This window comes from Macaca nemestrina, chromosome 10 (genome assembly GCF_043159975.1).
Source record: "Macaca nemestrina isolate mMacNem1 chromosome 10, mMacNem.hap1, whole genome shotgun sequence".
Taxonomy (NCBI): domain Eukaryota; kingdom Metazoa; phylum Chordata; class Mammalia; order Primates; family Cercopithecidae; genus Macaca; species Macaca nemestrina.
The window spans coordinates 111,321,340-111,344,390 of record NC_092134.1 but is presented as its reverse complement, the minus strand read 5'-3'; the positions used below and the strand labels follow the sequence as shown (position 1 = coordinate 111,344,390).

The 23,051-nt window shown below is 37.1% G+C and overlaps 1 protein-coding gene across 2 annotated transcripts in view; it reads right to left on the bottom strand.

Moving 5' to 3' along the window:
- Positions 1 to 7,403: 7,403 nt before the first annotated feature.
- The window catches only part of LOC105484179 (importin 8), a 67,628-nt gene continuing 51,980 nt past the window's right edge, over positions 7,404 to 23,051 (bottom strand). For both annotated transcript variants that reach the window (XM_011745562.2, XM_071071957.1), the window contains 5 exons: positions 17,916 to 18,136; positions 15,391 to 15,596; positions 12,490 to 12,693; positions 10,321 to 10,437; positions 7,404 to 9,378 (listed from right to left, as the gene is read on the bottom strand). In XM_011745562.2, coding sequence (XP_011743864.1) covers positions 9,281 to 9,378; positions 10,321 to 10,437; positions 12,490 to 12,693; positions 15,391 to 15,596; positions 17,916 to 18,136 — 846 coding nt within the window. In that variant the 3' untranslated portion in view covers positions 7,404 to 9,280. The remainder of the gene's footprint in view (positions 9,379 to 10,320; positions 10,438 to 12,489; positions 12,694 to 15,390; positions 15,597 to 17,915; positions 18,137 to 23,051) is intronic.

Below are 23,051 nucleotides of genomic sequence, written 5' to 3'. Positions count from 1 at the left end.
ATGATTACACTGGGTGCACGTGGATAACCCAGGATACTCTCCCTGTTTTAAGATCAGCTGATCAGCAAACTGAATTCTACCTGGAATCTTAATTCCCCTTTTCCATGTAAAGTTACATTTTTACAGTTTCCAAGGATTAGGACATAGACATCTTTGCGTGTTTGGGGGTCGTGGGACGGGAGTCACTATTCTGCTTACACAGCCTATAATAGAGCAGCCAATCACAGGACAACCACTGGTAAGGATTAACACAATGTGGCAGGATCATGATACAGCAGTAAGGGAAGTAGCACCACCTGGCAGTGGTGGCTAGTTAAGATTATTCCCTGTTTATTAATCCTATGTTGAAGGAAGAGGCTAAAAGCCTACCAAGTGGAGTTATACTGAAAAAGTAAACAATCTGCTTATTTATTTCTGCCTTCAGAGAATCACTTGACTATACTACCCAGTCACAACCCCATTAATGGTACTTGGAGTACCAAATGTAGAGTCTAAAACCTCACTCATTGGAAATATGAAACCACAGCAAAGGTTTCAAATGCAACCCATTTAACTAGTAAAATGAAAATTGGTCTTGTTCCCCCAAAATAGACAACACCCTCATGAAGAAATGAACACTTCTTGCTGGTACCTATTGATGTTAAATATCTTGTTTTATTTGAAAATGCTACCAACCCTGACACCACCCAGCTGAGGGTTGTCTGACAGCAGCAGCTGCAGGGAGCTAAAAATTATGAAATTAAATTTATAGTTTTGATTACTGGGATTGGCCAACATTGGGTTATCTGGTTTGAAAAACTGTGTGTAATACATATATACAACAAATTCCTTATTTTGAAAAAAGTACATAATTTGTATTAGTAAAAAAAGAAAATTAGCTTCTTGCTAAATAGCAACACAAAAGCATGTGAAAACATAAATCTCACTGCTAAGGGTAAATACATAGACAAATACAGAATAATGTAATATTGTAATGGTGGTGCATAAATCACTTTTAACCCTAGCATAAAAGACAAAAGTATTAAGAATATAACCACAAAATATTGGTTAATGGATACACAATATAAAAAGGGAATTCTGACATCAATAACAAAGTGGGGAATGGGAGAGTAAAAGTGTAGTTTTTGTATGTGACTGAAGTTATCAGCTCAAAATAGACTGGTACAATTCTAAGGAGGGTTATGCAAGCTTCACAGTAAATACAAAGAAAAATCTTCAGCAGATACAAAAAAGAGAACAGAATCAGAATATATGACCATAAAAAATTATCAAATCACAAAAACAGCAAGAGGAGAAGAGAGGAACAAAAGAACCACGAAACAGAAACCAATGAACAAAAATGGCAGTAGTACGTTCTTATCAATCAATAATTTCTTTAAATGTAATTCACCAATCAAAGATATAGAGTAGCTGAATGGATTAAAAAGCAAGATCTAATTACAAGATGTCTACAAAAGACTCACTTTAGATTTAAGGACATACATAGGCTGACAGTGAAGGGATGAAACAAGACATATCATGCAAATGGTCACCAAAACAGAGCGTAAGCAGCTTTTCTTATATTAGACAAAAAGACTTTAAGTCAAAAACTGTCACAAGAGACAAAGAAGGTCATTACATAATGATAAAAGGGTCAATTCAACAGGAAGACATAACAATTGTTTTTAATAACACCATAAGCCAAATGGACCTAACAGACATGTACAGAACCTTCTACCTAACAGCAGCAGAATATACATTCCTCTTAACTGCACATGAAACATTCTCCAAGATAGATTACATGCAAGGTCACGAAACAAGTTCTAACAAATTTAAGATGACTGAAATAATTTCAATTATCTTTTTTGACTACAAAGAAATGAAGCTAGAAATCAATAAAAGAAAAACGGAAAAATTCACAAATACATGGAAGTTAAGCAATATATTCAACCATTGGGTCAAAGAGGAAATTTTAAAAATTAGAAGATATCGTGAGACAAACAAAAACACAACATCCCAAAACTTATGGGAGGTGGCAAAAGCAGTGCTAAAATGGAAGTTTATAGTGATAAATGTCTACATTAAAAAAGATCTCCAACAACTTAACATTATACTTCAAGGAACTAGAAAAAGAAGCCCAAAACTAGCAGAAAGAAGGAAATAATAAAGATTAGAGCAGAAATAAATGAAGACAAGAAAGCAAAGAAAAGTCGACAAACTGAAGTTTGTTTTTTTGAAAAGATAATCAAAATCAACAAACCCTTAACTAGGAAAAAATAAAATAAAATCAGAAATAGGAGATACAACCAATGCCATATAAATTTTTAAAAGGAACTAATATGAACAATTACATGTTAACACATTGGACGACCCAGAAGAAATGAATAAATTCCTAGAAACATACAAGCTACCAAGATTGAATCAAGAAGAAATAGAAAGCCTGAACAGATCAATAACAAATAAGGAGATTGAATCAGCAATTTAAAACCTTCAATCAAAGAAAAGCCCAGGAACCAAATGGAAGAAGAAACCAGTGAAATAGAGGCAGTGAAAAAAGGCAACTGGAGCGTACTTTCCAAGAAGTTGCACACAATGAGATAGCTGAGGAAGGGCCAAATTACTTAGGGTGGCCGGGTGCCCTGGCTCACAGTTCCAATCCCAGCTCTTTGGGAGGCCAAGGTGGAAAGATAGTTCAAGCCCAGAAGTTTGAGACATGCCTGGGCAACATATTGAGTCCCTGTCTCTACAAAAAATTTAAAAAATAGCCAGGCACGGTGGTGCTTGCCTGTACTCCCAGCTACTCAGGAAGCTAATGTAGAATCACTTGACCCCATGAGATCAAGCTGCAGTGAACTGTGATCACACCATTGCATTCCAGCCTGGGCAACAAAGTGAGACCCTGTCTCTAAAAATAAAGTAAAATAAACTTTATTTATTTATTTATTTTTTATTTTTATTTTTATTAGAAAAAGAGGGAATCCTCCCTAACTCATTTTATGAGGCCAACATCATCCTGATACCAAAGCCTGGCAGAGACACAACAAAAAAAGATAATTTTAGACCAATATCCCTGATGAACATCGATGCAAAAATCCTCAATAAAATACTGGCAAATCGGATTCAGCAGCACATCAAAAAGCTTATCCACCATGATCAAGTGGGCTTCATCCCTGGGATACAAGGTTGGTTCAACATTCACAAATCAATAAACATAATCCAGCATATAAACAGAACCAAAGACAAGAACCACATGATTATCTCAATAGATGCAGAAAAGGCTTTTGACAAAATTCAACAGCCCTTCATGCTAAAAACGCTCAATAAATTCGCTATTGATGGAACGCACCTCAAAATAATGAGAGCTATTTATGACAAACCCACAGCCAATATCATACTGAATGGGCAAAAACTGGAAAAATTCCCTTTGAAAACCGGCACAAGACAGGGATGCCCTCTCTCACCACTCCTATTCAACATAGTGTTGGAAGTTCTGGCTAGGGCAATCAGGCAACAGGAAGAAATAAAGGGTATTCAGTTAGGAAAAGAAGAAGTCAAATTGTCCCTGTTTGCAGATGACATGATTGTACATTTAGAAAACCCCATCATCTCAGCCCACAATCTCCTTAAGCTAATAAGCAACTCAGCAAAGTCTCAGGGTACAAAATCAATGTGCAAAAATCACAAGCATTCTTATACATCAGTAACAGACAGAGAGCCAAATCATGAATGAACTCCCATTCACAATTGCTTCAAAGAGAATAAAATACCTAGGAATCCAACTTACAAGGGATGTAAAGGACCTCTTCAAGGAGAACTACAAACCACTGCTCAGTGAAATAAAAGAGGACACAAACAAATGGAAGAACATACCATGCTCATGGATAGGAAGAATCAATATCGTGTAAATGGCCATACCGCCCATGGTTATTTATAGATTCAATGCCATCCCCATCAAGCTACCAATGAGTTTCTTCACAGAATTGGAAAAAACTGCTTTAAAGTTCATATGGAACCAAAAAAGAGCCCACATCTCCAAGACAATCCTAAGTCAAAAGAACAAAGCTGGAGGCATCACGCTACCTGACTTCAAACTATACTACAAGGCTACAGTAACCAAAACAGCGTAGTACTGGTACCAAAACAGAGATATAGACCAATGGAGTAAAATAAACTTAAGGCATTATGAACCATGTTAAGGATTTTCTCTTTATCCTAACGCCATTAAGGGATCTTAATCAGGTTTTTGATACAATCAATATTTTGCATTTTGAATAAATCACTCTATTGTGTGAATAGGTTAAGAATGGTGCTATGGGACAGAAGAGCAGATGTAAGAGCTAATATTTGAAGATTCTAGAATATTCTAGCAAAGCAATGGTTGTAGCTTACACTAAGGTGACATCGAGAGCAGCAGAGACTCAAAATATATTTTGAAGAGCGAATCAGTGAGACATAGTAAGTGTTTTAAGTGTTTGGGTCTGGGGAGTGAGGAAGTGGAGTGAAGATGAACAAGCTTAAAAATTAAATAGAGAAGAATGAGGCCATAAGGGGAAAGGAAAGGAAAAGAACAGCTGGAGTTAGAAGAAGGTGCTTTGCCATGCAGACTACAGAAAGAGAGGTCTGAAAAAAATAACCTACCTGGAATGCTGCTGCACATAGAAACTGTGCACTAGATTTAGGAACAGAAAGCAGGGGGCACAGTGACCCACAGACAACAGCTCCCTTCCAGCGGCATACATCTACTTCACCATCCAGCTGCTGTTGCACACTTGTTTTCTCCACAGGAACCTATCTCCAAGATCTTATTTGTGGCCTCCGAGATGCCTCTAAGATCCAAACTCATTGGCAGAACGTCAATCATCCATTTGTTCATGTGTTCATTCTATTGACCACGCTTAGCCACCAGATGCAGGGCATTAGAAAGACAACAAAACATGTCTACAAAATATTAATACCACATAAAGCACAATCTCTGCCCTGAAGTCTATAATCAATGGTGTGAGCAATTCAAGGCCAAACAAAACACATACCAGTGGTGTGGAAAAGAGGAAAGAGCTCATTCCGATGGCAGGGATTACCCACATGTGAAGGAATTCTAGTTCATTGGCATGCTGTATGTCAAACTGTATGGAAATAAACTGTATGGAAATCAGGAGGGATGAGGGTCCAGCTGCTGGCAGTTCTCAGGAGAGAAATGACTGGCAAGGAAGAGAAACTGAGGGTACTGCCCACACTCACTAGGCAGTAGGAATGGTGGGTCACTCTAAACTTAAGAGTGATGTGTTGGGACACTGGGCCACAGTGGACAGGTGCCTGTGAGGCCCTACTGTGTAGTGCCGTTTCTCCCCGGGTTTTCCCTTCATAAGTAGGGAGGTCCAGTGGGGAAAGTCTCCGTAAGGTCACTCCTGCCCGAGTTGCTCTCAGCCCCTGCATATTCCATAGCCTAAAGAAAGTTTCCAATTTCCAGCTCTTGAGGGGCATCCATCTACTTGTGAAAATCTTTTTCAAGTTGGATGACCTCCAAGATGAGCTTCTTCCCATGTGTCCGGCAGGGAGCATGTGCATCCTCTTCTCTTCCTCCTTGATGTTTGGGCTTGCACTCCCTCTTCTTAACAAGACAGCCCTTTCCTTCCTCTAGCTGCACTGCTGTCTGGCCTGGACTCTCAGACTACCCAGACACATGCCTTCTGTCACCTACACACCTTTCTTGGCTACAGGATCAGCCATAGTTGCCCTTTGTGCTTCTTCCTCAAACATAGTCTAACTACAGAGTATAAGCCATCTCTTTATTTATTGATTTTGCAGCCTTTCTTGCTAGCAGACTGCCTAGAAAGTTCCCAACCCACCCAGGCAGCATTTGTACAACAGTTTCAATGGAGAGAGTAAGGTGGGACAGAAAAGATTGCTATTTAAGGCTCAACTAATTTTTAATGCATGAAACATTCATGCATACACACACATGCACATACATGGTCCTAACATGGCCAAGTTTCCCTTTTATGCCTGGATTATTCAGTCTCCCTTGCTAAACAGCAAACTGTACTATAATTCATCATATTACTTAATGACAATTTAAAATAACTGTTTTCTTAGGAATTTTCACTGATTAACAATGTAATGGGTCTTATCATCATGCAAGTACAAGTATGTGCTCCATGACCCTTCAGTCAATAATGGACTACATAAATGACAGTGGACCCATAAGTGAATGGAGCTGGAGAATTCCTATCACCTAGTACTTACTATACTTGCCATTTTAGTGTATACTCCTACTTACTAAAAAAGTTAACTGTGAAACAGCCTCAGGCAGGTCCTTCAGTAGGTGTTCCAGAGGGAGGCATTGCTACATAGGAGATGACCACTCCATACATGTTATTGCCCATGAAGTCCTTCCAGTGGGACAAGATGTGGAGGTGGAAGACAGGGATACTGGTGATCCTGACTCTAGGTAGGCCTACACTAATGTGTCTGTGTCTTAGTCACTAACAAAGTTTAAAAAGTAAACACATTTTAAAAATAGACAAAAGCTCATAGAATAAGGATATTAAAAAGGAAAATGTTTTTGTACAGCTGCTGTACCATGTGATTTAAGCTAAGTGTTATTACAAAAGAGCTAAAAAGTTAAAAGTTCACAAAAAGTTACAGTAAACTAAGATTATTGAAGAAAATTGTTTTCTAAATTTAGTGTAGCCTAAGTGTACAGTTTTAGAAAGTCTACAGTAGTGTGCGGCAATGTCCTGAACATTCATGTTCACTCACCACGCAAAGCAGCTCTCAGTCCTGCAAACTCCATTCCTACGTTTTTATCTTTTATATCACATTTCTAGTGTACCTTTTGTGTTTAGATACATAATGACTTACCATTGTGTTACAATTGCCTATAGTATTCAGTATAGTACAGTAACATGCTGTACAGGTTTGTAGTCAAGGAGCAATAGGCTATCCCATACAGCCTAGGTGTGTAGTAAGCTACACCATCTAGGTTTGTGTAAGTAGACTCTAGGATGCTCACACAGTAACAAAATGCCCATGAAGCATTTATAAGAACATATCCATTATTGACACATGACCGTATTACCAGTCCAGTTTTGACCAGTAATAATTTGGTAGTAGACCCATCAGAAAATTGCACCATTTTAGTGATATCTTCCTTTCCTTCCAGGTCCCGCTGTGGTTGAACGCCCTGTCCCTTTCCAGAGAGCTCTGACACCCTTGTGCAGACCTCCTGGTTCATGAGATGGGCTCTCACTCCCTACTTCTCTCCATGTATTAGCTGTTCCTGATAAGCCCTGGTTACCCTCCCAGACCTACAGTCCACTGTGCTTCAGGTCCCCAGATGTCAGGAAAACATATTGATGGGTTATTATCAACTGCTTAAAGCACCTCCACATTTCAGAAAACATTTCACACAGAAGAGTTCAGAATCCTGGGAATCAGTCCGCATTTTATTTTATAGTACATTCATATAAGTTCCTGTATTTCCAAGGTAACCAGGTCACATTCAGGTTAGCACTGCTGGTAACAAAATCATACAACTACCCTGGCTTCAAAAACAAGATAGGGTGATGCACATTAATACCTCTTTCCCTTTGATACTGCAGAAGACAATACATCACAAAATAAAATCTCAAAAATCACATGCCTTTTACAATCCAGTGTGAAGGCATACCATTTATGTTAAAATTAGACCATGTGGAACATGAGAATAAAGAGTTTGAAAGCTCTCTAAAATTTCTCCCAATGCCATCTTTCGCTTCTAATGCCAGTTGGCATGTTCAGCTTCAATGCCTTGGGAAGGGAGGGGCAGAGGAAAGCAGGGGGTCACAGAACTCCAAAACTCATGGTTTTCCAGGCTACTTCTATAGAGATTACTTAACCTAAAATTCTAAAGAGTTAATATGCATGAGGGATGGTAATATAGGAAGCACCTGAAAAAAATTCCTCCAGTCACTGATGGGAAATTTAAGCTGTGAATTTTTGTGAATTTTCAATTTCACAGAAAGGAAAATCTGTATCACATCTAGTAATATGTTAAGTTCTGAAGATACATTTTTCATTTGGCTGAATAAAAACCCTATGATCCATGTTCTGGTCTTGAACCAGGTCAGAAAAACAATGTAATCTCCATCTGTAATATTTCCTATAGGCCACCTAAGAGTGCAGCCACCCCAACCATTGAAAATTTTGAGAAGTCAAACTGAGCTATAATAAAGACACAAACAAATCAGGTAGGAGAAAATCCAAAGATGTGAGAAAGCGAGAAGTTAGATTTGTTTGGGTCTTTTTCCTAGATTAAAAAAAAAATACATCATTATAAAATGCTTTGAACCCTGGTCCAACACAGCTGGAATGACAAGTTATTTAACATACAAGTCCCCATCCAGAAAGACAGTGTGCTTATGTAGCACCTTTCTCTTAGAAGTTCAATGTGCTTTAGGTATGATTATCAATTAATTGCATAATTACATTATTCAGAATATACTCCGACTTACTGCTGACTCCACTGACTAAAGAGCCCCTGCCACTTGCTGCCAAGAAATTGAGTCCTGAACTTACAAGGTTAGGAGTGAAACTGGTATGTGTATTTGTTGACCCCAAAAGAAATACCACCCCTTTTCAAGGCAGAAAAAAATGAGAGAAGAGGGAGTAAGACACTTCTTTAAAAAGCCACGAAACATCTTATGAAAAACCAGAGCCAGTGCATATTTTATAATACAACCCCTGAAAACAGCCCCCAGCAGCAGGGTGAGCAGAGGGAGCAGTGAAGATTTGGAAACCAGAGTGACTTGCAGTAACTGCCTAACAATAAATTCACAGAGTAAAACGCAGAATAGTCGACATATAACCAAGGTTTATGTTGTATCTAGAAATATGTTTTATGCTTTAAAAAAAATTGCAATGCACTCCAAAAATTTTTTTCTGATAATTCATGTACAACAGAAGGCACTGTTATCCGTATAAATCCATTGATTCTGCATGGCAAAAACCTGAGACGTGCAAGTCCATCCAATCCTCTAAAACGACCTTGGGCATTCAGCCTTTGGAACATATGGTTTGTCCTTTTCAGTCCAATGACTGTTTTTCTTTCATTTCATACTTACAGTAGCTGTTTAAATATATATTTCAGGGTGACAAAGGTCAAAGGGGAAAGAGTAGATAAAAGTGCTGCCTAATGCCAGATGGTAGCTGGTACAGCAGGAGGGCCCTGAAAGCAGCCCCCTCATTTCATCCCCTTGACCCTCACACTCCTTTTGTGAAATAAAATGCAGTGATGACAATTGGTCAGCTGATGTTCTTTCCTTCAGTTGTTGCTGGGCACAGTCCCAAAGTTAAATGCGGAGAGGACTCCTTTGTTTTCGAAGGTGAAGCCTCCCTGTTGTTCAATCTTCTTCTTTGCTTCTAGCATTTTTCAAAAGAAAAGGGGAGAAGAAAAAAAAAAAAAGAATGCTTAAGGTGACGAAGTTGGAGATGACCCAAAGGAGCCAGATTGTTTATATGCTTAGAACTGTGAAAGAATGTGACTCGTAGTATTAGTTATTCTGCCAAAGAAGAACTAAGAATAACAGACCCATGTCAATAAGGCGGTATGTTCACTACCATCGGAACATCTGCAAAAAAACGAGTAAAAAGAAAACACATCTCAGAGTTGGATTCTACTTCACTGTCTCTACTGCTGAAAGAGGGCCCAGGTTTCTCATATCAGGAGGGCTGATCGAGAATCTGCACAGAACTGAAGATCTAAGTCCATGCAGAAGAACCAGCATTCTAAACTCTAGATGTCTAGTTTGCAATGTTTCCTACTAAAATTTTTTTGTAACTACAAAATCGTTTCCAACGACAATCTACAAGTAACTATAATAATCAACATAAAATAATTCCTCCAGCTTAAAAACTGAAAATTAACAACAAGAAACAATGTCAAATAAAGCCCAACAATGAGAAATGGAGGACATTCCATTTCCAGGAATACAAGCTCCTAGGAAGAATTCATCAAGTGCCTTTGGCCCACGGCTGAAATGTTTAGGGGAGCGATCCAGCTGATTAAGTTTCCCTCGGCAAGACTTATCCCAACCCTTACTTTGTACCTTTACCTCCAACATACGATATGAATGTGAATGAGAACACCACTAGGAGATACATATTAATGTGCAGGTTTTTACAAAGTTAAGACATCATGAGTGATTAAAACAATCATACAATAATGACAATTCCTTATTATCTTAAAGGGTGAGTCTCTAACAATTTTAAAAACAGTGTTTAGGTGCCACCTGGCTCATCAAATAAGGCTGACTGTTGGCACTGTGACACATGCACTTCACTCTGGAGGTTACTCTGGCTGACCTGCCACCGTCCGTCGGTGCTCTGCCAGTGTGTACACCTCCTGCAGTGCTGTCCGCTGATCCTCGCTGAGTGGTGCCATCAGCAGCTGGTACCAGGCAGCATCTCGACTCTGCACAGCTGTTGCAATTGGGGAGGAAAAGACAGGAGGGTACAGTGACTATTAATTTAGAGAACAAGTAGTAACATGATCAAATTACAAAGAAATTATCCCAGACAGTAACAAAGAGTACAGTACTACAATACACACAAGGTAATGAAACTTATGCCAACAAAGGATTATTTCTGAGTACCCACTTCGTACCCAGCTATGTGGGATATCAAAGGAAGGTAACGATATTGCAAATCTCTAGTCTGCCTAGTTCTCTGTCTCCTTTGCTGTCTTCTATGGATGTTCTCTAAAATCCAGAACACCTGTACTCACTCATTACCATTTTCCTCTGGAATTGTCATACTACCTGCAGCTTCAGCATTGCTACCACCCCAAGGACCCAAATCTGTACCTCTAGCAAAAATCTTCCCCTAAGCCTCCTGGACGGTTCCATTTGAATAGCTCATCTCAAACTCAACACAACTAAAACCAAATTTAACAATTTCCTCCCAAACCTTCTATCTCTCCATTTATCTCACCAGTTCTATTAGTCTCCCAGTCAACTACTGTCCATTCTTTAACATCTCTGAGCATGCCCTCTCCACACCCAAAGCTCTGCTTCTTTCTTACTGTCTTTCATCTATATGCTGCTTTCCATCAAATGTCACCCTCCCCATTCCAGGTCTCTATACACCTAAATTAATAAAGTGATCTCCTTTGGCTCCCACATCTAGTCCTTTCCAGTTTTTTTCTGCACATAATCCATCACCGGATAACTCCCCTGAAATGACTTACCACATCTACAAGGTCACCGCCTCAGAACACAACTTTCAACACTATTCCAATGGGCAATGGGATGGACCACCTCAGTCCAGAATTCAAGGCCACTATAGCCCAGTCCAACTGTATTCCTTCAGTGTTTAAGCAGTGGCCCCTACATGCTGGTTTAAAGCTGCTTGTCACTTGAGAAGCATCTTTAAAAATACATCTCCTGAGATCCTACTCAAGATCTAAAAGCTTTCTTGGTGATTATGACACACCCATGTCTGGAACTACACTAGGGCACACCTTCCATATTTCCATCTCCACGTTTATGCTGTTATATTTGCCATGCTTTGGAATATAGTTTCCTGTGCTCTCTGCCTCCAATTCCTGTGAATTTCAATAAACACATCCAGGTAGTTTTTTCTTCATTAATGTTATTTGTAGCAACACTACAAAATTGTTACTAATATTGCCTTATTAGTAACAACATTTACGCATAAGGATGTTCATTTTAATAACCCTCATAATGGCAAAAACATTGGAAACAATCTTAAATGTCCCACAGTGGAACTAAATTACAATATAACTATGGAAATACTATGTAACCATAAAACAAATAATCTATATTAATGAGATTTAAAATAATTTATTTGATTAATAACTTTCTAAATAGCCTCATTGGCTTGTTTTTATTCTGTAAATTTTCCATTTCCATTTTTCCACTAGGTTACTGGTCTTACGCATTTGAGGATGGCGTCTGTACACTGTGTACGTTATGCCTATTATGCATATGTGGCAAATATTTTCTCCCCCCAATCATTTATGAGTCCTGTAACTGTAATTAAACTGTCCTTTGTTGTATAAAATTGGCAAATTACTTACATAGTAAAAAGTCACTGTCTTATGCTAGCAATTGCATTCTACAGATTGTGAATAACTAATAGGTTGTTAGCTACAACTTTTAAGCAACACATGCCTGAAGCACTTCATTCTTTGCTATAAAAATGCTTGCCCATTTATGCCTAAAGGATGAACAACATACACAGATACTCCATATATTACTTTTGCAAGGACAACCTACAGGTTCACCCTGCTACTTCTCAATGATGAAAATTGCTAGGATTGGGGGATAGGTGTTCATTATTTTAATTTCTATCATTTCATATATGTTTGTTTGGGGATTTCTATCATAAGGAATAAACAAAAAAATTTTTTAAAGAATCTAGACCAATCTTGGGCAGATATCAAAACAGGAAGAAGTGAAGAAAGAGTTTAGAAAAAAAAAATATCAGAAGATGTGGGGAATAAAGACATACTTATCAGAGCTTGTGTAAAAAACTGATATTCATCCACACTATTGTCAAGGTCAAGTGGAGTACTGAACCCCTCAAGCGCGGTTTCTTCCAATACTTCTTCATCCCAATCATCATCTTCCTCCTCCTCATCTTCGCCTCTTCCATTATTTGACTGCATCGCTTGAGCAGTTACATTCGTCTCCTCTTCATCACTTGAAATCTCCTCTGTGAACCCATTAATTATTTAAAAAGAATCAAAACACATACGGACAAAATATAAAATTTCGTGACAAAAACCAAAGACTATAAAACTATACTCTGGAAAGGAAAAAGATCTTCCACAAAATTTTAATAAAAATAAATCTTATCTCTGGTGTAAAGAGGAGAATCAAAAAATAAAAATAAAAAATAAAATAAATAAACCTTATCTTTACTGTAGAGTTTGCTAAGTTGAGAATGTCCTTATATTCCTCACTGAAAACAAGTTCCCTAAACCTGTTATCCAGATGAACATTACTACTGTTAGGCTATGCACGTTCATTAATACAAGAATATTATTCAATTGCATATTTCAAAATTACCTTTGTTTAAAACAAAAGTGACTGTACAGTCTGTGCATGTGTTTTAAACAATGGCTTCCTATTGAGAATTCAGTCCTCTTAATTAACTGAGTTGATTATAAACTGCTTAGAAATGCCCAAATGAGATCATTTCTGCTAGTAGAAACAGTAAAAATACAGATCCAGCCATCCCACTTCAGGGTACATATCTAAAATATTTGAAATCAGTATGTAGAACAGATGTCAGCAGCCCTGTGTTCACTGCAGCATTATCAGCATTATTCACAATAGCCAAGTTACAGAATCAACCTAAGTCAACAACAGATGAATAAAGAAAATGTGGATTCTTTAAAATGAAACACTATTCAGCTTTTAAAAAGGTAATTCTGTCATTTCCAACAACATGGATGAACTTGGACATTATGATAAGCAAAATAAGTCAGGCACAGAAAGACACATACTGCCTGTTCTCACTTATACATAGAATCTAAAACAATCAAACTCATAGAAGTAGAAAGTAGAATGGTGGCTACCAGAGGCTGGAGGTGGTGGGAATGAGGGAATGTTAGTAAAAGGGTACAAAGTCTCAGACAGGAAGAATTAGGTTTTTGTTTTGTTTTGTTTTGTTTTTGGTATCTATTGTACAGCATGGTGAATAGAGTTAATAGTATATCGTACATTTCAAAATTGGCAAGACTGTAAATTTCAAATGTTCCCACCATTAAAAAGGCTATTTAGGGTGATGGATATATTAGTTTGATTTAATCATTCCACATTATATTCACAAATCATAACATCACTTTGTACTCCACAAATATATAATTTGATAATTTATAATAAAAAGAAATAGCAAAAATATAAAGAAAAATAGTTAGCTACATGTGGCTTGAAAAGTTAAAAACTTGAACTACATTATGTATCACCATGGATTCTGTATCTATTTTCAGTATCAATCTGTTCCTAGCAGTTAGATTGTAACTGAAATACTGGAACAGGAAGGCAGTCAATGCGGAACAAAAATCAAGATAAGAGAGAAATCCTGGAGTAAACCCAAACCAGGTAATATTAACCTAAAACTAGTTCTATTATACACATCATACTGAAGCAGGTAGATTGAACTAGGTAGTTTTAGGAATAAGGCACTTAACCATAGTTTGGACCAAATACACGAAAAAATGCATGGCAAATTATAACTATTAATACAAAAAGACTGAGAAATACCTCCAGGAGTTAATCATTCCATACTTTAGTAGGAAATACAAGAAATTCTGGGATATTACTAGAAAATTTTCCCTCAAGCCATATAGTATAAGCCAATAAAGAGTTACCAAACCAAGAAATTAGAGATAACACACCTGAAAAAACAAAAGAATTCTACAACTGCTGACACATAGTTAGCTAAAAACAAAACAAAACAAAAGTCACACATGCAACACTTCTAATAAAGAAGCATTTCTTCAAAAGACCTACATAGATTTTAGAAAAACAAATTAGAAGCTGTATTTTGTGCTGGGGAGTGGAGAAAGGGTAGTTTATAATCCCTGGTATATGAACAAACTGGGATGATGCCAGTTAAAAGTGTTTTAAATCTATACATGCTAAAATCACAGAATTTAGCATCGAAAATAGAGCTATATGTTTACCAGGAAGAGTTCTGATCTTTCTCAGCTAACAAGGTCTCTGTTTTTAACCAGGAGAGGAAAAACTCCACCTGGAATTGGAGAATGCTACTTCCTACTCTCTAGCAAGTAGCTCTGCAATCTCATCATTAAACAAAACAAAGGTCTAATATTCAACTCGAACAATCTTACTCTGATTCTCAATTAAGTAAATCCACTTCATTTAGGTACTTTCCCTTAATTTATATTTAAATCGCAAATATATCTCTCAAATATAATGTTGATAATGAGTCACCTAAGAACCGTTACAAAAAAGAAAAAAAAGACACTCTACTAATCTGTGGTACTAACACTTCAGCTCTTAATCTAATGATTCATTTAACTCATGGCTGCTGTCTTGATGAGGCTGTTAGCACAAACAAGAACATTAGATACTAGATTGCTAACTTTTAGTCAAGACCATTTGATTGTTATAAATGTGTTTCCTAATGTGTAACAACATCTATTAGGCTCCATAAAAAAAAAATCACTGAGTATATTAGGGGTCAGAAGGTGCACAAATCTAAATTTATATCACATGATACAATTAATAGCAAGTCAACCAAGCCCAAAATATTTCTTATATGTGCAGCAGACCGAAGAATGTAAATCTGTTTAATGTCTCCACATAGAATAGTATTCAAATAAAGTGCATACACAAATCAAAATCAATTGCAACATTCATTTCAATTAGAAGACTTTACCATTTTCTTCCATATCAGCTTTCTCTGCTTTTGAACGATCTTCCCGGTTTACCAGTTGTCTAGTAGCACAGACCTGCTTTAGGCCAAGGAAAAGGAAAAGAATTGAGGGAACAATCTGTCCCACCACAGCGTCTACTGCAGGAGGTCGATTTTGCAATTCCAGAAGGATACTCAGTCCTATTATACACATCTTCCGGTCATGATGTCTGCAAATTTTGAAGAAAAAAAAAATGTAGACATGAGAAGTGGAATAAAGAACAAATTCTGGAGAAACTAAAAAAAGAAATGTCCAAGGCATACTCTAAGGTTCATCTGTTGGTATTATACAGAAACATTCCCCATTTTGTACTGTATGAAACCCTATGTAAATCAAATTTTGTAAACCAATTATTTTCAAAGACCTATTGGGAGTCTGCAATTAACATGGTGAATCTTGCCACAATATCAATTTATAATTAATATAAATGTTATATATGGGCCTCGGCATAAGGAGTTTTAATAAAGCAGAAATACCTATATTTGACAGCATAAAAGTCCTATACAATGGGGGCGGGGGGAAGGAAGAGTTTCTTAGACTCTTCCAACATTAGATTGATCTACAAAGTTTCTCAGCACACACAATCTACCCAAACCCTAAGAGGTGAAAGATGGTTCAAAAACTCAGCATCTAGTAAGATAGTCAGCTGAACTTAATGTAAATAGTCTACTAAAGTCCTATGCTATAAAATAGCATAAGAAAAAAATAAGGATAAGGAAAATTCAGAAAGAAAAAAGTTTGACCAGTAAACATTAGACATTTTTCTCCTAAATGTTTCCTCTAAGTTGTTTAAAACTAAAAAATTAAGAATTAAAAGATAACATTGGCAAAACATTCTTAAAATTGTGTGAATAAAAAATTCACTTGCAGCGATTCAATTTGTTTAAAGTGAGAATAATATAACAAATCCAATAATGAATATTCTACAAGCTTCTGTTATTCTTCATTATTTGCATTTCTTGATTGATTCAAGTCACTAATGCCCAAGTACTATGCTAAAACAGAACTGTGCTTGACCTGAAGACCTTCTCATCCATGCAGCCCCTAAATACAGACCACATGGATCACAGCAGAAAAGATGATTATCAAGCAGGGCTCTAAAGAATCCAAGGAAGCACAACCCAAGGACTCCCAGTCTACACAATAGCAGGGAAATTGCTTCCAGTGCTAATAAAGACATAAGAGGACTAACTGCTTAACTTTAAATGACCAAATCTCTATTCCCTAAATCTTTCTCAGAGATAACTTTAAGAACAATTTCTTTGAAAGTATGTTCTTCCCTTCAAGGTTTTAATAACAAATCTCAATAAGGGATAAATTCCAGTGTCCTGCAAGTAGAAAAATTAGAACACACATAGCAGCTTGTAAATATGTTCCCCCATTCCTATCGCCCCATCCTAATCCAGGCCTCCATCTTCTCCTGCCTGTGGCAGCAATGTCTTAACTACTTCGGGGAGTCTGTTCCTCTCAGGAAATTTTTCTAAATGATCTCTCACAAAACAATACTATTCATTTCCAGTTAAATATTAGATAGTGTTTTAAAACAAATTAGACAGCTAGCTCAATTTCTAGCATAACACAATCACTAATCTGTGTTGGGTGACCTGAGGTGGGCACATAACACTAATTGGAATCTCACTCTTCCTATTTTTTTGAGACGGAGTCTTGCTCTGTCAGGCAGGCTGGAGTGCAGTGGCGCGATCTTGGCTCACTGCAAGCTCTGCTTCCCGGGTTCACGCCATTCTCCTGCCTCAGCCTCCCGAGTAACTGGGACTATAGGCACGCACCTGCCACCATGCCCGGCTAATTTTTTTTTTTTGTATTTTTTTAGTAGAGACGGGGTTTCACCGTGTTAGCCAGGATGGTCTCAATCTCCTGATCTCGTGATCCACCCACTTCGGCCTCCCAAAGTGCTGAGATTACAGGCGTGAGCCACTGTGCCCAGCCTCACTCTTCTATTTTTGACAATTACGAGAGTGCTTCACATAAAACCAAATTCTCCTACTGGCGCAGCACCTGAGATACAAATAACAAGCCTTCTGACCCCACTTTTGAGAACAGGCATCCTTGAGATCTGCAAAGAGTTAAACATTCTGTGACATTACATTATATCTTTGCCAGAGGGGTACCTTCCTTAGAAATCCGACTCCATTTAGAATGTTTTTACCCACTGACACTTAATCATGGAACCCAGACAGACAATTAATTCTTGCTGCCTAGAGATACAATGATACACTCATTTTAAAAAAAAAAAAAAAAAAAAAAAAAGGCAGGAAAGGGCTACATCTAATTTTCAGAGCCTGCATTGTTTCCACTAGATTACCCTGCTGAAAAGGATTCTTAATCCTCTAAAAATTAAATATTGACAATACACTAAAAATAATTCCTAAGACATGAAAATTATCTTTGTACATGCTATTATATGCAAATATTAAAAAGCAAACTTTCCAGAAACAGAAAAGAAGTGTAAAACCCAAAAGACACATACCCAAGAAAACAATCTGTATCATTCATCCATTGATTTATAAACTGTACAGTGATAGGTCCAGGGTTGTGAGGCAACTGAATTCGTTCTAAAGTATGTAGCAGCAAATCAGGGTTGTAGTACAAGGCAGCAATTGCAACCTGAAGACACATGGTACGAAGCTCACTAGTTTTGACCCCTCGAGTTAATCTCTCCAAAACAAGTTGAACGAAGAGTGGAATGCACTAGAAGACAAAAAGAAAAAGAGAGTCAACCACACAGATAGCCCAAGTAACTTTTATAGAAAGCTGTATATTGGCAGAGTGTCCTCAATAAATAAGACAGTCTTAATGGCAATGAGACTTTTGACTAAATCATTTTAGAGTTATTTAAAATATTTATATTATAAAAACCTAGAGAGACTAACTAGACAAAAACAAGTCCTATAGCAGTGCCAGAAAATCTCCTTCCTTCTTAAGTAAATTAAAGTCAGCTGAAGATTGTCCTGTAAGAGTCCACGCTCAAATGGTGTCAATAATCCCTATGTGGACACAGCCACTTGCACATCTAAGGTGAAATCACTGCATGTCATTTTCTTTGACAAATTAAATTGGAAAGAAATAAATGGGACTGAAAATAATTATGATGTAATCAGATTGTTTTTGAGAAAGAAAATTCCTGTTGGTATAAGATGAAAAAGGCTGAAGAAAAAATGGTGGAGCCTGAACATTAAAAAAATACCTGACTCCAATTCTAAAGTGCAATATTGATGAACTAATTTTACTGGAACGATTTCACAATAGTTACTTTCAGTTAAAGGGGATGAGCTGAAATGATTTGTATAAAATAAAATCTGAGGTCTTACTATAAGCCCCTTTTTAAAATAAACTTTAAAAAAATCAAGGTTTTGTGTAGAAATTTAAGAGTTATATTTATTATTTTCTTTTTAGTAGGCCAAAAGGCATATATATCTGGGTCAGCAGACTATTAGTCTGGTTTAGGATAACATATTGAATCAAAATACATGACTACACATACTTTTAAGACTATAAAGCTCTTTACAAAGATAACTAGTTTAACTCTATGTCTACTTATGCTGATACAACATATTCTGTGTTCTAATTTGAGATAACACATATAAGCTATGTTAAAAATTATTACCATGGTCAAATAATTAGGTGTGGATAAACGCAGCCACAAGAAAATATAAATTAAGTTTGAAAAGCTCTTTTCAAGATGTTTTAAAACTAAAGTTTCAAAATTACAGCTACATGGGAGAAATAAGTTCTGGTGTTCTATAGCACTATGAGATGACTATAGTTAACAGTAATGCATAGTTTCAAATAGCTAGGAGGAGGACATTGAATGTTCCCAACACAAAGAAATGATAAATGTTTGAGACAATGGATATGCTAATTACCCTGATCAGATCACTGCACATTGTATCAAAACATCACTATGTATTCTATAAACATACAATTATGTCAATTTAAATAAATAGAAAATAAAGTTTCATTTTCACAAATATTTACTATTATACACAAAGCCATAAGAACATAAAGGAATTGTGAAGTTTTAGAAGTAGTAAAAGAATTCCATTATATTAAAACAAAATCGATTATGGAGGCTGGTTGGACAACTATGTAAACGCACAATTAGAGCACTGTGCAGCTGCAGAAGGAATGCAGAATATCTCTACATGCTACTACGAAGTGATCTGCAGGATATGTTACTCAGTGTAGAAGGCAACACAGGAAATGTATAGTATGCTACCATTTACCTAAGAAGGCAAGGCGAGAATATCTATTTTTTGTTTTTGTTTTGTTTTTTAATGAAAGGATGAACTAAAACTAGGGGAAGAAACAGGAGAAGAAGGGTAGAGGAACAGGGTGGAAGCTGGACTTCTCTGAATATACCTTGTCTTATAAATTAGACCTTCGAACTGTGTCTATGCTTCACATATCCATTACCAAAAAATTAAGCTATTTCTTTGTTTGTTTGTTTTGGAGACAAAGTCTTGCTAGAGTGCAAGGCTAGAGTGCAAATTAAGCTATTTCTAAAAATTAAGATAAAATGAAGTAAGTGAATCAACCAAACGAGGATTATTTTAGTAACTTTAAATTTTAATTATTTGACTGTATTTTCACTGTATATTGCTAGTGTATGAATATAGCTTAGAGATAAAAACAACTACTAAAAAAACAAATAATAGTAACCCTTTCTTGGTAACAAAGTTGGTATAATTAGTCTGAGGGTAAATGTATCCATTAGTGGGATAAAGCAAGCAAGTAATTAAGATGAGAACCAGAATTTTTGGTGTGGGAGATATAGAACAGTATCAAGTAGGTTAAGGATAAAGAATGTAGTCATGAATTTGAATTAGAAACATCTGTGTGTGGCAGGGCACGGTGGTTCACGATTGTAATCCCAGCACTTTGGGAGGCTGAGGTGGAAGGATCACCCAAGATCAGGAGTTTGAGACCTGCCCGGCCAACATGGTGAAACCCCATCTCTACTAAAAATATAAAACTTAGCCGGGTGTGGTGGCAGGCGCCTGTAACCCCAGCTACTCGGGAGGCTGAGGCAGGAGAATCACTTGAACCCAGGAGGCAGTGGTTGCAGTTAGCCGAGATCACACCATTTGCACTCCACTCCAGCCTGGAGTACAAGAGCGAGACTTCATCTCCAAAAAAAAAAAAAAAAAAAATCTGTGTGTATTAGATGGAAACAATAGGCACGGGGACTCCAAAGAGGTAAAGAAGAGAGTGGAAGAGGGTTGAAAAATGACCTGTTGGGTACTGTGTTCACTATCTGGGCAACAGGTTCAACAGAAACCCAAACTTCAGCATCACACAATATATCCAGGTAACAAACCTGCACATGTACCCCCCACATCTAAAATAAAAAAAAAAAAAGATTTATCTGTGTACATTAATGCTTTATTGACTAAAAAAGCCAAACAACATATTTCTTGGCTCTATTTTGTAGAAACACGGACCAATCCAATATCAATGAATATATATATAGTGATATATTAGTTACATACATTAATATGCATTAGTATATATGTAGCTAATTATCAACTTATTAATATGACATATAAATAGTATATATTATATGCATATTATATATATACACACACACATATTATACATACATATATATTTTAGATATATATGTATAGCAATGAATATCCCTTGTACCCAGCTCATAGTCTTGAATACCATTTCCCAGGCTAGAACAAGACATCTATAAGATAAGCCTGGAATATCTAGTCATACCAAGACAGCAAGGAAACTACCAAAGACTATTAAAATCAGGTTAAAAGGGCTCTCAAGACAAATTTAAGAGGCTCCCACTGGACAAAAATAAAACTATGTATACTTAAAATACACTGAAACATATAGAGTAAATTTGGATCTATACATTCATAAGGATACTAAATATTTTTAAAAACCAAACAACATAACATAACATTTTACTGATCATCTTTGGAGAATGCTAGGTAAGAAACTTATCTTGAATAATGGTAAATAAAGGGAAATACTCAAGCTGTTTCTCAGAGTAACCTGATAATTTATCAGAAAACATTTCTCTTTATAGGAATATTTCAGCTAATAAAGAAGAAATGACAGAATTAGAAGATCACCATCAGCAACACTAACATCATGAGAGACCACCAGACATACTGTGCCTCCGAGTAAAATTACACACCATCAGCCATGAAGTACATGAGCTGAGACTGCGCCATCAACACTACATGTAATCACCAATTTACAGGAAATTTAGAGGAATGGAATGCCAATCAACACAGTCCTTCAGCTATACTTGAGTGCACTGTAATGGTAACCTCACTAACGTAGCGATCACCTTGTGTCCTTAACTTTCTGATACACAAATTCTTGAATACTGCTATGGTCTCAATATGGTTTGTCCTCCCGAAACTCATGTTGAAATTTGATTCCCAATGTGGCAGGTTTTGGGAAGTGGGGCCTAGTGGGAAGTGTTTGAGTCATGGTAGTGGTCGACCCCTCATGAATGCCTTGGGGCCATTCTCCCGTTCTGATGTAATGAGCGAGTTCTCACTATCATTCTGGCACAACTGAATTACTTTTTGTGGGAAAGAACTAGTTCCCATGACAGTAGGTTGTTATAAAGCAAGGTCACCCCTGGGTTTTGCCCCTTCGCATGTATCCACTTCCCCTTTGACCTTCCACCACATTGTGATACAGCACAGGCCATATCTTGCCAGCTTCTGGTGTACAGAATGGATTCTAAAGGATTCTAAAGTCTTTGGCGTGGATTTATTCTATAGCCTTCTGAACCTCTCCCCAACCTATGTTTCCATTATTAAATCCTATTGCTCAGAACCCTCCAAAATCCAGTAAACAGAACTAAATCCTTCTTTAGCCCTGTTCATGTCTTGTGCTTTACTACCTTCTTATTTTGTTAACATCATAATTTCTTTTCACCTCCACTGTAACACCTAAAAAGTACATAATAACAAAGGGGGAAAAGAGCCTGTTGGGGACAGGTGGTAGTTCACACCTGTAATCCCAGAACGTTGGGAAGCTTAGGCAGGATCACTTGAAGCCAGGAGTTAGAGAGCGGCCTAAACCACATAGTGAGACCCCATCTCTACAAAAAACTTGAAAATGAGCTGGGCTTGGTAGCATATGCCTGCAGTCAGTCCTAGCTACTCAGGAGGTAAGATGGGAGGATCACTTGGGCCCAGGAATTTGAGGTTACAGTGAGATATGATTGCACCATTGCACTCCAGCCTAGGCAACAGAGTGAGATCCAATCTCCATTAAAAAAAGTTTTTAAATAAATATCAGTAATACTTTATGATTTTTTAGAAAGGTCATAATTTTTTTGTCACTAATACCCCAATAAAGCTTGGGGGTAGGGAGAAGTCATCCTCAAAAATAATGAAGATTTTGGTGGTAAGTAAATAAGAGGAAGCTCTATTGAGAGCAAAAAGATGGGCCAGCAGTTCACCAGAGATGGCCAAGAAAAGAGACAGTCAAATCAAGGCCCCTTGGGTCCAAACAAACCTCAAAGAGGAACTTTGCTTTTTGGTGTTTTTTTTTTTTTTTTTTTTGGAGATGGAGAAATTTTGCTCTTGTCACCCAGGCTGGAGTACAATGGCACGATCTC